Raw genomic sequence first — 18,720 nt, forward strand, 5'->3', positions numbered from 1 at the left:
AAACAGTAAAATCAGCAGCCACCGTTGGATCAACAATTTTGTAAAATACTTAATAAATAGTAAAAAAATTCAGAAAAATATAAAATTTGGTCTCCAAGCACATATTAATATGGAGAACAAGATGAACGGTTTGAATCGGTCATTTAAATTTTAGATTTATGATCAAATGCACAAATTCATCCATGCATTGCAATGCACCATAGCCCATCTATATATATATATATTGTGATATGAACAAAATTACGTCAAAGAGATAATATATATATAGATAACGTGACATACAAGTTTAATATTAATAACACTAGATATTGAAGGAAGTTTCACGAAAGAGATCGAGCTACTATTGTTTTTGTCTGATAATGGTCCAAAAAGTACGAATTAATAAATTAATACCAAAAGAATGAACACCTGGTGATACGCTTGTTGAAAGGTTTGTCGATCGTATGGTTCATCACTTTTTTCTGTAGAAATTCTTACATTGATATATCACACCAAGAAACTTTTGTTATCATCCGCTGAAGATAAGCTTAATTTATATTTCATGTATTAAGCGCACAATTAATAGTTCCCAAATTAGAAATATTAGTTTGTATATACACAAACAAATTTATAGCGTCGATCATGCATCATAAAAAAAAGTAACAGAGAGGATGATAAAATAATACTTATCAAAATGAATAAAGTCAGATATCTATTTTAACATGATTTTTTTTTTTTTTTTGAAAAAGTGGTGAGCCACCGATTTCATTAGAAATCATAAAATTGTTTTGGCTTCAATCTCCAACCAAACTGGAGAGAGAAACGCATACAATATGAAAAAAAACGACATAGGCAATACACAGTATCATGCCTAGCCAAATATTCAACACAACAAAACCATGCTAATGTAAGCATCTAATAGCAAGAGATCGGAAAAAAAAATCACAAACTAATCATTGAGGAACTCTAACCTAAGCATATGGATTAAATCTTCCTGTGCCAGCATAGGGTGCTCTACCTCTAGCGTTGGATCCCCCTCTTGAACCGTTGACCTTGGGCCTACTATAATCAAATCCTGAGAAGGCAAGTCATTAGTGTCGAAAGGCATAATTAAAGATAGGTTAAGCAAAGAACCATTATTTAAGGTCTTACACCATAATGTAGCTAAAGTAATAATTTTGGAGCCAACGGCCTTTAAAGTAGGCATACGAGATTGTTGGAAACAAAGCTTATTTCTTATAAGCCATAAACACCAAAGCACAGCTCCTCGAACAAGCTCTACCAAAGGTTTATCCTTAAGGGGAATAGAGGCATTCAGAAACCATATATCATCCATAGTCGAACCCTCAAACAGAAAGTTATTATGTTGAGCAATCCAACTCCATATTTGAAAAGAGAAGGGGCAATGCACAAATAAATTATCAGTAGATTCGAACGAACCACAAAAATGACATGATGTATTACCTATCCAACCTCTATGAGTAAGATTTTCTTTGGTCAGCAGTTTATTTCTTTTGAGAAGATAGAGAAAAATTTTGATCTTCAGAGGAATTTTAGATGACTAAATAGATGTAAATTCAAAATTGGGAATACCTCCATATTCAAGCCACATATAATAAGAATGAACTGTGAACTTACCTATAGAAGACCACCTCCATAATAAAGTGTCATTTAAAAGGGGGTTAAGTCTACAATTATTTAAATGAGAAAGCAGATTATGCCACTCATGAAAAGTGACACCTGTTAGTTGGCGTGTGAAAGAGATATCTAAGAAATCATGTTCTAAAGCCTCACTAACCAATAAATCAGGATCTTGAGCTATAAGAAAGAGAGTTGGATATAAACAAGCTAAAATATGTTCGGAACACCATCGATCTTTCCAAAATAAAATGGTAAGACCATTATCCAAAGATCTGGCTAGCCCAGTATTGACTACATGGGCACCCTTTAAGATACCCCTCCAAAAAGGAGAGCAAGTGGAAGAAAAACCTATGTGGCCATACTTAGTCAGAACTATTGATTTCCATTTACAAGTAATATTAGGATCTTTAAACCTCACTCACCATTTAGCAAGCAAAGACTGGTTAAGACGTTTTATATCAATTAAACCCAAACCTCCCTGTAATTTACTTTTACAAACAGTTAACCATGAAACTAAAATATCATTAAATAACTACTGATAGAACTTTTGATCAATTAAAGTTGTAAATGATTAATGATACAAAAAGCTATGTACAAATAAAAGATTTTTTTTTTAAAGTTAGTGACTTTAAATACTTACTAATAATTACATTAATAAAAAAAACATTATTACAACGGATCAAATGATTCTAATTTCTAGATCTACTAATTTATTCTCATCAATCCCTCTAAACTATCATATTTATCTATTCCTACTTATTTACACTCTTAATCACTCTATTACCTTATTCTCCATCTCTCTTCATGACCTGATCCGTTTTCGTCCGAGCTACCACACTCTGACTACCAAATTTGTTCACGGCCGTGCTTCGACCGCAATGGTGAACTGCACACTCCGAGTTCCGATGATACCGTGCTCACATTAGCTCCAATCGGCTTTACTCCCTCCCCTCTCCCTCAGTCTCCTCTCTGCTTGAGTCGGTAGAGACGAAAGAAAAGAGTATTGTTGTATCGAAGATAAAGACTTATAAGAGGTGGATGAGGTGGATCGGAGAGGAAATATTATTCTAGTGGTTAACATAAATGGAACAACTCTTTTTCTTGATAAGTTAGCAAGAGAACTTGCTCATATCCATTTTAGTGTATATGGTGTTAATAGCATGGTTCTGAAACTTGGAATCGGAAGAATCGGATCAGTAAGTCGGGTTTTTTTGATAGAAGCTTGTTTTGTAGCCAAATAGTAGGAAAAAATTAATAAAAATAATTTGTAAAAAAAAACTATGTTAATTAAGACAAAATATTACACAGTAAAATTGAGTAAAACATTTAGCAAACATGAGGAGGGGCGGATTGTAAAATTCGAATGGGACTCTTGCTCCGATTGAGACCCCCAATTAACGAATGATTTGCAAATTACGACCTATTAAAATAAATACTGTTATAACCTGAAAAATTTAAACAAATAATTAACGAACGATTTGCAAATTACGACTAATTAAAATTTTATTAATTAGATAATAATTGATCAATGTACTAACTAAGTATACATCACAAATAATTTTTAAAAAAAATCTAAATAGGATCGAAACGTCTGTTTGAAACAAATATTAAATCTATAATTAAATGATGAATTATTATGATGTGATTATAATTAGAATTTTACGAGTTATAAAGATCTAAGAACTATAATTTAGAATACTCACGCAGGTCATTTGCAAAAATTCGTATTATAAAAAAATAAATTTCAAATTTAGTCGGTTAGATTGATTAATAAATAATTAATTGGATATATATAATTTAATATTGAATTAATTGGATTATAAATTAAAATGATAAAGTTCGAATAGTTAGTAACGAATTTTCAAATCAATTTCAATTGAAATCCAATTAACTCACCCAATTCATATCAATTAGAACCTCTATAATATTTTGGAATTGTTTCATCCGTTTGATATGCATCTAGCACGAAAATTGGAACCCTGTGATCCATTTGATTGAGCAAGGAGGGAAGGCAATTAACTCTATTTAATCAAAATTTCGGGTCCAGCCCTCTTTCACCTTCCTCTCCAGTCCACCCCCCTCCGTCCCTCTCACTTACAGCGTAACCCCACCCCCCAAACCCTCCGCCCCGTCTTCCTCTTACAGCGCCTGCGCCGCGCCTTCTTCAATCACTTCTCCTGCGCCTTCGTCTTCTTCAATCACTTCTCCTGCGACAGCACAGCTTCAATCACTTCTCGACCTACGACAGTACAGCCGCCGGCTGAGACTCAGTCCAGGTTAGTGAGAATTGGCTCAACTCGGAGTAAATTCGGTGTAACTCGGCTAGATTCGGCCGAGTCAAGCACTGTTCATCCGAGTTTTGCTGAAAAACACGCATAGGCGCGAGACTCGGGTAAAACTCGGCCCGGTCCCATCCGATTCCGAGTTGACTCGGCCGAGTTTCCAAACCATGAGTTAATAGAGATCAGGTAAAACATTCCGCTGACAGTCTGACACCCCTACCAAATAATGCACTCAACTACTATGTCCAAATATATTTCTATATATACTAAATAGGTCCTTAAACGGCCAAACTATATATATCCACCGATACTGAGCTGGTCTCTTACCACTCTTCACATATGGATTATTATCCTTCGTTTCCTCTTCTGCTATTCTCTCTTTTTCTCTGTGTCCTCATTCTTCTCCTTTCAAAATCCAAAACAAACCACTCAAAACCTAGTCTAAGGTTCCCTCCAGGGCCATGGCCTCTCCCTATTATTGGGAACATCCACAATATTATTGGGTCACTCCCGCATCGTGCGATGCGAGACTTATCAAGGCAGTTTGGAAAACTTATGCTACTTCACCTCGGGGAGACCCTGACCATTGTAGTCTCTTCACAAGATGCCGCCAGAGAAATCATGAAAACCCATGACATCAATTTTGCATCACGTGCTATCACCCCTACCAATGATATCCTAACTTTTGGTGGGAAGGGTGTTGTTATTACTCCCTACGGGGAATACTGGCGACAGGTGCGCAAAATATGTGTTCTGGAATTACTAAGCACAAGACGGGTCCAGTCATACAAGTCAATACGGGAGGAAGAAGTTTGCAATCTGATAAAATATATCTTTTCATGTTCATCTCATTGCGAACCTGTCAACCTTAGCAAGAGGCTAGCATCACTGTTAAATGATATTATTACAAGGGCCATTATTGGAAGCAAGTGCAAGAATCAAGATGTGTTTTTGCGAGAGCTTGACAACCTAGTGAAGCTTGCCTCAGGCTTCAATTTAAATGATTTGTTTCCATCATCTTTCTTAGCAAGATTGGTAAGCACAGCAGTGAAAAAGGCAGAGAGGTGCCAACAGGCAAGATGTAGCTTCTTAGATGAGGTAATTGAGCATCGCAGAGAGAGAAAGATTGCCATGGGAGAGGGTGAGGTGGAGGATTTGCTGGGTGTTTTGCTGAGGTTACATGACGAGGACAGGCCTACGAATCCTCTTGACATGGAAACCATCAAAGCTGTGATCCTGGTGAGCCCTATATATTACTCATCTAAAAGCATGCATACAGCATACATATAATAAACCTGATTTAAATTAATTCAATACTAACATTTATTTGCATATATACAAACTTTTACTCAAATAAAATATTCATATGCAAACTGGAGTTGGCTATTTTCAAATTTCGTACTTTTATGTGCGTTTGGGTGAAACTAGGAATAGTGCAAGAATAGAGCTGATTGCAAATTTGAGAATAGTAGCTAACTCAACTTTTGGTTGGGTTAGTAGAATAGTGAGCTAATCCATATAAGACAAACAAAGAATAGTGGGTTAGTGCTATATTCTCGGATTAGTGCTATTCTTGCTCCATCCAAATGTCGAATAGCTTGAAAGAATAGTGCTATATTCTCGGATTAGTGCTATTCTTGCTCCAACCAAACGCACCCAAGCGGTGAAAACCGCATAATAAAATAAAATTGATTTTTTAATACTAAAACTTTCGGGTAAATTCGGCAACAATATTTAATTTAGGAATCACTTGATCAAGAAGTTTATTTTAGTATATCACAAATACTATGAACAAGATCCATGTCCTGAAATTTCTGCGATGGTTCAGAGTGGTAGTATTGAAAATTTCAGATGACATAACTGAAATTGACCGAAATTGTATGCATGCTAAACTTTGCAGGTACATGTACAAAATCACCAGTAGGTCATTGGTTAACATTTTTCTTCAATTTTCAGGATCTTTTTGGAGGAGGTACTGAGACTTCATCAACAACAATAGAATGGGCAATGTCAGAGCTCCTTAGGAATCCCACATCTATGAAAAAGGCACAGTCCGAAGTACGTGAACTTCTCAAGGGAAGCACACAAGTATCTGAGGCAGATCTAGATAACATAAATTACTTGCATTTAGTCATCAAAGAAACACTGAGGCTGCACCCACCTTTTCCTCTTCTTCTCCCAAGACAGTGCCGAGAGGCATGTCGCATCTTTAATTATGATATAGCCGAGGGAATGACTGTGTTAATAAATGTTTGGGCAATAGGTATGTTTGTTTTAAAGTACTGTGCAACCAATACATTTTTCAAAAAGCCCTTAATTACCAGACCATGTATAAGTTTTCTAGCAATTATTTAGCTGATATGGTAGGGACCCTCATGATGTCATACTTAATTCTTTACTTGTGATGCCTCAATTTAGAGATTGTAAACAATTTCCAAAGTACTTCAAAAAAATTGGAAAGTATTAAATGTAATGTAATCAAAAACTTATATTATATTTATACACTTCTTACAGGCCGAGATCCAAAATACTGGGAAGATCCAGAGGAATTTAAGCCAGAAAGATTTATGAACAGCGGCACTGATTTTAAAGGAAATGATTTCGAGTTTTTACCTTTTGGATCAGGCCGAAGGATGTGTGCTGGTGTGTCCTTGGGCCTTGTCAATACAGCATTGCCTCTTGCTAGTCTCCTTTATCATTTTGATTGGAAACTTCCTAATGGATTGAAACCAGATGAAATCGACATGTCAGAGTCATTTGGTATCACCGCTAGAAGGAAAACGCCGCTTGTGTTGTATGCAGTGCCACACAAAACAGATATTGGGGATACATGAGTTAGCGTTGGCTCATTAGATAGGACAAGAGCTCTTCTCTTTTGGTTGTTTCACGATGTGTTTTAAGCGGCGCACACAACGTGGTTGATGAAACGCTGAACGAAATTTTTGTTTTCTAAAGTTTACTTGTCCTCTTAAAATTAAATAGAGCAGGACGGGTATCTATTTTCTTAGAAATTTGCAATATATAGGAGTGCTTGTACAAAAGTATAATTATCATTGCTCAGTGCAATTTGCTACTAGATGCCATGACGTATGGTTTATTATGAAATAAGAGTTCTTTTAAGCATATTATCGAACAGCTCTGGTTAAAAGCTAATTATGACAATGAATTCACTCATAAAACACTTAACTAAAATAACCAATGAAAGAGAGATGAAATCTATACAGAAAGCGCACCTAATCATGGTACTTTCAAGTGTTTTTTCATAACAAATTTGGGTTCGATGATGCGCTTTAATATTTGTGAACACGACTCTTAGAACAGATCACCCACAAATTTGCTTCCTATGGACATCCGACCCAAACTTTTCTCTTATGTTGCATTCACGTACCTTTGAGTTGAAGCAAAATAATTAACTAGCTATCGGACAATGGTGGCATTGTTTGATTAATTATTGGATTTAAAATGCTCCGTGCAGGTGCAGTTGAGAAATAATTCCTTGTGGAAAAAAGTCTTTGTCAATCTCTCAAATCTCGTTTGGAAATCCTTGAGAAAGTGACCTTTTGACCGCAGCAATTAATTGACATCACTATGTTTGTCCTGCGCAACAAAATTCCAACTTGCAATTAATTGACAGCACTCTGTTTGTCATGCGCAACAAAATTCCAGCATCATCAAGTGGAATCCGTATCCACCCAGTCCCAGGTACCGGATTGAGTGCTTGTCAAACTTCCAACCGAGCGATCAGAACGCAGTTGCCTATATAGATATACAGGAATTCGTATCCCCTGAGTAGAATTGAATCGGACGGTCCGAAAATGGATTGGCACGCATCTCAAAGAACAAATAATCCTGCACCCACTGTCATTCTGAATCTCGACCGGCTGATAGTAAATCTGAGCCGTCCGTTTCAATTGTGTTGAGTCAGGTACCTGGGAGGATACGGATCCGATATGCAGATCTGTTTTGATATTCGTGTCAGATTAAAATTGACAACTAAGATTTCATTATACTCAGTCAGATATTGTACTGGTCTGAATTCCCTAAAAACAGATGTTATAAAAACAAAAGTATTTGTAAAATGATGTTACATTGTCAAAATATTTTTTTGTATAATTTTAATTTCATTTTTTTTTCTTTTCTATTTTAGATGAAAGATCCTCATATTATGAAAGTGGATATTTCTTATGGAACTTTGTAAAGAGGTGGTTGCGTGATATTTCATCTTTTGTACAGGAAAAATATGCATAATTAACTTAATATGACCAAAAGTTAAGTTAACTCACTATTTTAAATTTGAATTAGTTCTATTCTCTTTATCCAAACACACCCATAAAAAAACAGCAATTGTAATACAATGCAACGGAGCATGCTACATAACATAGTGACAAATGAATTATTCAGGATTAAAAATCTGTGATTCAAAAATAATTCGGAAATGATTTAGAATTATCCGAATCAAAGTTTTCAGTACTGCTCCCAAAAAAGATAATAAAAAACAAATTCGAAATCGCGAATTATTCAATCAACCGAACAATTTGGCGTTCGGTTCGCCATCATAAAAAAATGAATTATTTGCAAATCTTGTGACTATGCTACATGAGCAATGCGAAGATATCAAAGACAAAGAGATGAAGATATATAGTAACACATTGTGTAGGTTTTTTTCTCAAAAAGATTTATCTCATTCGAATTTTGAAAATACTAGTTCTTAACATAATTTGAAAATGAATACAAAAATAATTATAATATTCTAATAAATACATGTAGCAGCGCAGAAAATATTAAGATTCGGAGTTAAGGAAGGGGAGAGGATTTAGAGATAAGAAAGTTATTTAATCCATACTAGAAAGGTTCTGTTCCGCAAAATTAGTGAAGATTAGAGGACAAATTAAGGAGGCTAAATGAGCTCCACCCAACCGCCCCTGCAAAAGATACTAGATATATACATATTTCGGACGAGGCAGAGGTTATTTCTTGGGAGATCTAGCAGCAGCAAGGGATGGGCCACAAGTATATGCAGGTAAACTTTCTATGACTGAAACTATATATATAATATGCATATTATGGATCGATTCATGTCGTGAGTTTATATCTTTATTTTTAAAGTTTAAATATGCAGTAGTTTGGAATATTAAACATAATCTTAAAACATATTTATCAAATTTTATGTTTTTATCGATTTTCTTATTATTTTTTAAATAAATAAAAAATAATATTTTTCAGTGTTTTAAATAACGTGATTTAACATTTTCGAAACTTAAACACTAAACAATACGTAATATACATATTAACGTCATGCAGTCTCCCTCACTTTAATTTTATTATTTCTATGAGAATATATAACCTGTATGCAAACATTTCGATTGATGTTTTTTTTTTTTTTAAGGTTAGTGACTTTAGATGCCAGCTAATAAATTAATTGATAAAAGATGTATTTCCAACGAGTCAAATAACTCTAATTTCTAAATCTAAACTTCTTTATTCTCATTAATTTACTTAAATTACTCTAATCATTTAATCCTACTTATGTACACTCTTAAATATTCTAATACATAATTATCTAACCCTCTTCACGTTGGATTTATTTTTGTCCGATAGCCGCCGCACTCCGACGGTCTTATCTACTCACCACCACATTCCGAAGGTCCGATCTACTCACCACGGTGCTCATACTATCCTATCTACTCACCGCCACACTCCGAAGATCCGATCTACTCACCGTAGCGCTTCTACGGTCGGATCTACTCACCACGATGCTCCAACAGCCAGATCAACTCACCGCCTAGCTCCGATCGAAATGGGTAGAGACTATACCCATGTATCGGATTGAGCTCTAGAAGAATATGAAAGGATTGAAATGGAGGGGTAGAGGAGGTGGAGAGGGGTGGTGTGGGAGGCATGGCAGATAGGTTACTCTATCGCCCTTTTTTTCTCGCTGGGCGAAAGAGCCAAAAGGTCACAGCATTTTGTTTCTTTTTTCCCACTTCGATTGATGTCCCTTTCGAAGATTGAATTTTTCTCAAGTACATCCAAATAAGAATTTTATCCAAGTCAAAAATCTCGGCAACTACACTACATATAACAAGGATAACCATACGTGTCGTGATTTCATTTTAATCTTCTTCTTGTTTTTTTTAATAATTAAAGCTTTGCAATGGCTGCCAAGTTTCATTTGAATCTCCTTTAATGGACCCTATCTAATAGATCTGTCCAACCAAGATTGATCTTTATCCAACTTTTAGTTAAATAAAAAAAAAAAAATTTGTTACAGTATATTCTGAATACAAATACATAGTTTTTTTTTTTTCAAAATATAATGATAACTGCGCAGTATTTAACAAAAGGGAAAAAATGACAAAAATGTTTTTAAGAGTTATATTATACTTTAACCATATTAAACACATATATTTTAAACGAGAAAAGGAAATATGATATAAGAGTTATCCGATAAAAAATAAATCAACAAAAATTAGGTCGAAAGATAAAAATACAAGTAACGTCATAATTATGAAGTTTGAAGAAAGTATTCAACTTTGATATATATAGATTTGTGTCAATCTGATAGCCACTATCATAGTCTAAAAAAAAAAGAAGCATATATAGGTTGTGATGAACAAAATAACATCAAAGAGATAATATATATATATATATATATATATATATAGAGTAAGGCTTGGGTGCTATGGATAGCATAGAGGCCTCTATGCTACGGCTCAATATTCGAGTTTTCAAAATCCAAACGGTCGATCCGAACCGTTCATCTTATTCTCCATATTAATATCTGCTTGGAGACCAAATTTTACATTTTTCTGAATTTTTTTACTATTTATTAAGTATTTTACAAAATTGTTGATCCAACGGTGGCTGCACAAAACAGTAAAACCGTTGGATTAGCGATTTTCAAAGTGGCTTAATAAATAGTAAAAAATTTCAGAAAATTATAAAATTTGGTCTCCAAGCAGATATTAATATGGAGAATAAGATGAACGGTTCGGATCGACCGTTTGGATTTTGAAAACTCGAATATTGAGCTGTAGCATAGAGACCTCTATGTTATCCATAGCACCCAAGCCTTACTCATATATATATATATATATATATAGGAGTGAGTCTATGGTACTATGCATATTACGATTTGTTACCGTGCTATGGCTCTATATTTGAATTTTCAAATTTTAACGGTCGATCCGAACCGTTCATCTTGTTCTCCATATTAATATGTGTTTGGAGACCTCCAGAATTTTCAGATCAAGTGATTTTCTAAATATCTAAAAAAATAGTAAAATTTTTTCAAAAAGTGTAAAATTTGGTCTCCAAACACATATTAATATGGAGAACAAGATGAACGGTTCGGATCGACCGTTAGGATTTGAAAACTCGAATATAGAGCCGTAGCACGGTAACAACCCGTGATATGCATAGTACCATAGACTCACTCTATATATAGAGAGAAAGAGAGATGGGCTATGGTACATTGCAATGCATAGTCATTTTTATACATTGAACTATAAATCACGTGTTTCAAAGTTCAAATAACCGATTCAAACCGTTCATCTTGTTGTCCATATTAATATGTGTTTGGAAACCAAATTTTACATTTTTTTTTGAATTTTTTTACTATTGTTTTAGATTTATTGAAAATTGTCGTTTTTTTTATGGTCCAGATCTGTCTAAAAACAGCGATTTTCAATAAATCTAAAAAAATAGTAAACAAATTCCAAAATATGTAAAATTTGGTCTCCAAACATATATTAATATGAAAAACAAGATGAACGGTTTGGATCGGTTATTTGGACTTTGAATCACGTGATTTATAGTCCAATGTACAAAAGTGGTTATACATTGCAATGTACCATAGCTCATCTCTCTCTCTCTCTCTCTCTCTCTCTCTATATATATCTCTATATATATATAGAGAGAGAGAGGAGGGTTCAAATGCCTCCATGTTTTTGTGCCTCCATCTCTCTCCATCATTTTCAAAGTTCAAACAGTCGATCCGAACCGCTCAATCTAACCTCCATACTAAAATATGTTTGGAAACCAAATTTTATATTTTTAGGAATTTTTTTACTATTTTTTTTAGATAGGTAAAAAAATATTGTTTTTAGATGGTTCAAATTTACTGATTTTGTACCTATATAAGAAAATAGTAAAAAATATCCTAAAACTATAAAATTTGGTCTCCAAACATATTTTAGTATGGAGGTTAGGTTGAGCGGTTCGGATCGACTGTTTGAACTTTGAAAATAATGGAGAGAGATGGAGGCATGATGGAGGCACAAAAACATGGAGGCATTTGAACACTCCTCATATATATATATAACATGACATACAAGTTTAATATTAATAACACTAGATATTGAAGGAAGTTTTAAAGTTCCCGTCTTCCGGACATAGATATATAGGGTGATGAAAGAGATCATTGAGCTACTGTACACATGTGTGTGTGTATATATAGGGTTTGTCTAAATTGCTGCTGACAGCATTTCAGCAGAGGTGCTGCCGGGGCTATATTTAGCCGTGTGATGTCCAAACAACAAATCCAAACTGTTAGATGTTTAATCTATATTATAATCTACTTGGAGACCAAATTTTACATTTTTTGGAATTTTTTTACTATATATTAAGCTAGTTTGAAAACCGCTGATTTCAGTAAATTTCTGATATAAGAGTTATCCCATAAAAAATACGTCAAAAATAATCTAGATTGATGTATATCCTAAATATATACGCTTTAACGTCATAATAATGCCTTTTTAAATGATCTAGATTGATGAAGACAGTTCCAATAAAAAAATAGTACAAATGATGATGATAGTTATAATAAAACAAAATAAGTATGAACATTTTTCTTTGAGAAAATAATGACGAAACAGACAGAAAACGAAAGCCATAAATGTTGGCATGTTTATGAGCAGTTACAAAACAAAAAAGATCAATCATGAGTGTATTTCGGACGGACCAAAAACGTTGTGGGTCTATATATAAATGATAATAGGTGGAGGTGGATTGGAGAGGTGGGGACCGGGAGGGGTGGAAGAGGTCGATCGGAGAGAAAATATTACTCTAGTGGTTAACATAAATGGAACAACTGCTTTTCTAGATAAGTTAGCTAGAGAACTTCCTCATATCCATTTTTAGTGTATACGGTGTTAATAGAGATCAGGTAAAACATTTCACGGACAGTCTAAGAGCATCTACATCCCTGAAACTCTTGGAGTTTCTAATCTGATGTGGCAGTTTCTAAACTAGTTTTAGAGATGCAGATGAGTTTCTTATTTAGCAACTTTGCTCCAAAGTTTCTTAATAAGAAACTGTTTATAAACTATGACGTGGCCAAATAATTGGCTGAAATTCTTTTCTCTTGTAATTTATTTGCTGATGTGGCAATTAAGAAACTCTAATTTTAGTTTCAGGGATGTGGAGGTTTAGAAACTTTCAGAGACAAAATTTTTAAAAATTAGTTAACAGTTATTTAGAAACTCCAAGAGTTTCATGGATGTAGATGCTCTAATACCCCTACCAATTAATGCACTCAACTACTATCTCCAAATATATTTCTATATCTCCATTCTATTATTAAGCACGTTGGGTGTCCGATCCGCCAACGGCTACGATTGAGAGATGAAACTTCGGATTTGATCTCAACTCTCCAATTATATAATTTGTCTTCTTTTGATTAAATGTATCTCTTTTATGTATAGAAGTCTAAATTTAGTTAAAAACATACCCACCACATGTGCTGCCACACAATACGTTACAATTTAAAATGAACAAATTCTGAAATTTAGCGATATATTTATTTGTTTCCTTATTCCTTTATTTCCATATTTCTCCTCTTCAATTGAGAAGACTCAAACCTTTCATTTTCTTATTTATTGTTTCCTTACTTCTTCGTTTTTATATGAATCACAATGAAAATCATATATTTTTTTAATTTCCTTATTTTTCTTTCTTTGTTTCTATACATATTGGTGTGGGCAATTTAGAATATATCTCCAATATATAATATATCAATGTGTGTATGTGTGTGTGCGTGTGTGTATTCTAAATTGGAAATAAAGAAAAATATAAATTGAAATGTGTGTGTGAATATATATTTTTCTTATAATATGTGTGTGTGTATATATATCCTATACATACAAACGATAACACTTTTTATATATGTTTTTTTATATCATATTATATGTTGATATTGAATTGTTGTATGATATTTGATATTAGATTCGAACCGAGCTATTATTTGTTAATTGATACTTAAAAATAAAGAATCATCACATCATCAAATTGTTATCAAAGATTACGATTAAAATTAATTAAAAATACATAATCATATAAATTTTCTATTAACATGTGTTTTAATTTTTAGATAATTATTATTTTTATTGATATATTTGTTTCTTATAATATGTCCCCGTTGCAACGCACGGATATGATACTAGTATACTAAATAGATCCTTAAACGGCCACACTATTAACATATATCCACCGATACTGAGCTGGTCTCTTACCACTCTTAACATATGGATTATTATCCTTCGTTTCCTCTTCTGCTATTCTCTCTTTTTCTCTGTGTCTTCATTCTTCTCCTTTTCAAGTCCAAAACAAACCACTCAAAACCTAGTCTAAGGTTCCCTCCAGGGCCATGGCCTCTCCCTATTATTGGGAACATCCACAATATTATCGGGTCACTCCCGCATCGTGCGATGCGAGACTTATCAAGGCAGTTCGGACAACTTATGCTACTTCACCTCGGGGAGACCCTGACCATTGTAGTCTCTTCACGAGATGCCGCCAGAGAAATCATGAAAACCCATGACATCAATTTTGCGTCACGTGCTATCACCCCTACCATGGATATCCTAAGTTTTGGTGGGAAGGGTGTTGTTTTTGCTCCCTATGGGGAATACTGGCGACAGGTGCGCAAAATATGTGTTCTGGAGTTACTAAGCACAAGACGGGTCCAGTCATACAAGTTAATACGGGAGGAAGAAGTTTCCAATCTGATAAAGTATATCTTTTCATGTTCAGCTCATTGCGAACCTGTCAACTTTAGCAAGAGGCTAGCATCACTGTTAAATGATATTATTACAAGGGCCATTATTGGAAGCAAGTGCAAGAATCAAGATGTGTTTTTGCGAGAGATTGACAATGTAGTGAAGCTTGCCGCAGGCTTCAATTTAAATGATTTGTTTCCATCATCGTTGCTAGCAAGATTGGTAAGCACAGCAGCGAAAAAGGCTGAGAGGTCCAACCAGGCAAGATATCGCTTCTTAGATGAGATAATTGAGCAGCACAGAGAGAGAAAGATTACCAGAGAGGGAGAGGTGGAGGATTTGCTAGGTGTTTTGCTGAGGTTGCACGATGAAGACACGGCAACTAATCCTCTTGACATGGAAACTGTCAAAGCTGTGATCCTGGTGAGAGCTATATATATATTACTCGTCTAAAAGCATGCATACAGCATACATATAATAAACCTGATTTAAATTAATTCAATACTGACATTTATTTGCATATATACAAACTTTTACTCAAATAAAATTTTCATATGCAAACTGGAGTTGGCTATTTTCAAATTTAGTATTTTTACAATACTTTGTGAAAACCGCATAATGATATAAAATTGATTTTTTAATACTAAAACTTCGGGTAAATTAGGAAAAAATATTTAATTTAGGAATCACTTGATCAAGAAGTTTATTTTAGTTTATCACAGTTACTATGGTAAACAAGATCAAAGTCCTGAAATTTCTGCGATGGTTCAGAGTGGAAATATTGAAAATTTCAGCTGACATAACTGAAATTGACCAAAATTGTATGCATGGAAATTAAACTTTGCAGGTACATGTACAAAATCACCAGTAGGTCATCCTATATATCACATTTGTTAACATTTTTGTTCAATTTTCAGAATCTTTTTGGAGCAGGTACTGAGACTTCATCAACAACAATAGAATGGGCAATGTCAGAGCTCCTTAGGAATCCCACAACTATGAAAAAGGTACAGTCGGAAGTACGCGAACTTCTCAAGGGAAGCACACAAGTATCTGAGGCAGATCTAGACAACCTAAATTACTTGCATTTAGTCATCAAAGAAACACTGAGGCTGCACCCACCTGTTCCTCTTCTTCTCCCAAGACAGTGCCGAGAGGCATGTCGCATCCTTGATTATGATATAGCCGAGGGAATGACTGTGTTAATAAATGTTTGGGCAATAGGTATGTTTGTTTTTAAAGTACTGTGCAACCAATACATTTTTCAAAAAGGCCTTAATTACCAGACCATATATAAGTTTTCTAGCAATTATTTAGCTGATATGGTAGGAACCCTCATGATGTCATACTTAATTCTTTACTTGTAATGCCTCAATTTAGAGGTTGTAAACAATTTCCAAAGTAATTTAAACAAATTGGAAAGTATTAAAGGTAATGTAACTAAAATCTTATATTATATTTATACACTTCTTACAGGCCGAGATCCAAAATACTGGGAAGATCCTGAGGAATTTAAGCCAGAAAGATTTATGAACAACGGCACCGATTTTAAAGGAAATGATTTCGAGTTTTTACCTTTTGGATCAGGCCGAAGGATGTGTGCCGGTGTGTCCTTAGGCCTTGTCAATACAGCATTGCCTCTTGCTAGCCTCCTTTATCATTTTGATTGGAAACTTCCCGATGGATTGAAACCAGAAGAAATTGACATGTCAGAGTCATTTGGTGTGACCACTAGAAGGAAAACGCCACTTCTATTGTATGCAGTGCCAGACAAAACAAATATTGGGGATACATGAGTTACGCCGGCTCATTAGATAGAACTAGAGATCTTTTCGTTTGGTTGTTTCTCGATGTGTTTTAAGTGGCGCACACAACATGTTTGATGAAATGTTTAAATGATATTTTTGTTTCTAAAGTTAACTTAAATTCCTAAAAAAAAAAAAAAAAAAAAAAATAGCAGGAGTAATATTTGTTGATGATTTTCCTAGGAGTGCCATTTGGTTTGTTATGAAATAAGAGTTCTCATAAGGAAATTGTCGAACAGCTTCTGGGCAAAAGCAAATTATGACAATGAATTCACTCATAACATGACTTTAAGCACTCACCCGGTGCCAACTAAAATAACCAATGAAAGAGAGATGAAATCAATATAGTATATACAGAAAAACATGGTACTTTCTTGGGTTTCCCAATTTTGAGTTGCATTCCCGTACCTTGAGATGAAGCAAAATACCTGGCTATCTAACAAAGGTGACATTTTTTTATTAATTACGGGAATTCAAATGCTCCGTGCAGTTGAGAAGTAATTCATTGTGGGAATAATCTTTGTGAATCTCTCAAATCTTGTATGGAAATCATGGAGAAAGTGCCCCTTTCGACGGAAGCAATTGACAACACTGTGTTTGTCCTGCTCAAGAAAATAATTTGGGTACAAACCCATGCAGCCGAACACGTAATAGGAACAAAATTTCAACTTTTTGAAAATTCCACCTAACCCATACAACACAATGTTTGGATAAGCCTTCCTTCCAGAGTCCAGGAGTCCAATTCCTGATTTTTGATCCGTTTTATTAAATATGGACTCATGTGGCAGAGTCATTTTGTTTTAAGATTATTAATGGGTCATAGTTGGGCCTTTGCAACTCATGGCTCTATTAATTTCATTTGTATTTTCAATGTACCGGTTGGATGGAGCTCATTTAGTCTCCTTTGTCTTCTAATCTTCACTAATTCTGCGGAACAGAACCTTCTTAGTACCGATTAAAAAACTGTCTTATCTCTAAATCCTCTCTCCTTAACTCTGAATTTTAACATTTCCTGCGCTGCTACATATATTTGTTAGAATATTACAATTATTTTTGTATTCATCTCCACATTGTGTCAAGAACTAGTATTTGATCTAATAGTAAAGACACATTGTCTCTAACATAAGAGGTAATATTTTCGAAATTCAAATGAGATAAAACTTTTTGAGAAAAAATCTACACAATGTGTTACTATCTTCATCTCTTTGTCTTGTTATCTTCATATTGCTCAATATAGCATAGTCCCAAGATATGCAAATTATTCACGAATAATTTGTTTTTTGGGTAATGGAAAATCGAACACCGAATTATTTGGTTGACCGAATTTTAACCAAATTATTTGCAATAATTTGTGATTTACCAATTTTTTTCTGAATTTCTTCCATAATCTTTTCTTGGTTCTTTTTTTTTTTTGCTTCCTTGTAAAACTGAGATCTCTGATTAAAATAATTTCGAATCTTTCCTTAATTATACTCGAATTATTTCTAAATCACAAATTTTTTTTTTTTGCGGAATCGAATATGAATAATTCATTTGTTACTATACTATGTAGCATACTCCGTTGCATTGTATTACAATTGATGTTTTTTATGGGTGTGTTTGTATAAAAGACTTGAATTAGTGAGAAAAGTAAACTAATTCAAATTTGAAATAGTAAATTAACTCAACTTTTGATTATGTTATGTGTATGCATAGTTTTCCTGTACAAAAGATGAAATATCACGCAAGTCCCAACCACCTCTTTACAAAGTTCCTTTAAAAAGATCCACTTTCATAATATGAGGATCTTTCAATAAAAATAGAAAAGAAAAAAATGAAATTAAAATTATACAAAAAATATATTTTGACAGTGAAGTGGTTCCAGTACCTTATGTCTTTCATACTTTATCATATAACTCATTTTCTATATTTTGTATTCAAAATTCTAACTGTCAATCCGGATCACTCAACATGATATCCATATTAAAAATATATTCGGTAATGAAATTTTTAATTTTTGAAGTTATTTTTTAAAAA

General features: G+C 34.0%; 2 protein-coding genes across 2 annotated transcripts; both read left to right on the plus strand.

Moving 5' to 3' along the window:
- The first annotated feature begins 3,741 nt into the window (after positions 1-3,741).
- On the plus strand, positions 3,742-7,022 carry LOC144565937 (zealexin A1 synthase-like). The gene is made up of 3 exons (XM_078315783.1): positions 3,742-5,141; positions 5,859-6,165; positions 6,417-7,022. Exons 1-3 carry the CDS (start codon positions 4,242-4,244, stop codon positions 6,734-6,736), a joined length of 1,527 nt encoding a protein of 508 aa, XP_078171909.1. The 5' UTR covers positions 3,742-4,241; the 3' UTR covers positions 6,737-7,022.
- A 7,365-nt stretch (positions 7,023-14,387) lies between these two features.
- LOC144565941 (desmethyl-deoxy-podophyllotoxin synthase-like) lies at positions 14,388-16,819 on the plus strand. The gene is made up of 3 exons (XM_078315788.1): positions 14,388-15,322; positions 15,817-16,123; positions 16,376-16,819. The coding sequence occupies exons 1-3, from the start codon at positions 14,426-14,428 to the stop codon at positions 16,693-16,695; spliced, it is 1,524 nt and encodes a 507-aa protein (XP_078171914.1). The 5' UTR covers positions 14,388-14,425; the 3' UTR covers positions 16,696-16,819.
- The last annotated feature ends 1,901 nt before the right edge of the window (positions 16,820-18,720 follow it).

The sequence above is a fragment of the Carex rostrata genome, chromosome 15 (genome assembly GCF_964058835.1).
Source record: "Carex rostrata chromosome 15, lpCarRost1.2, whole genome shotgun sequence".
Lineage (NCBI taxonomy): Eukaryota > Viridiplantae > Streptophyta > Magnoliopsida > Poales > Cyperaceae > Carex > Carex rostrata.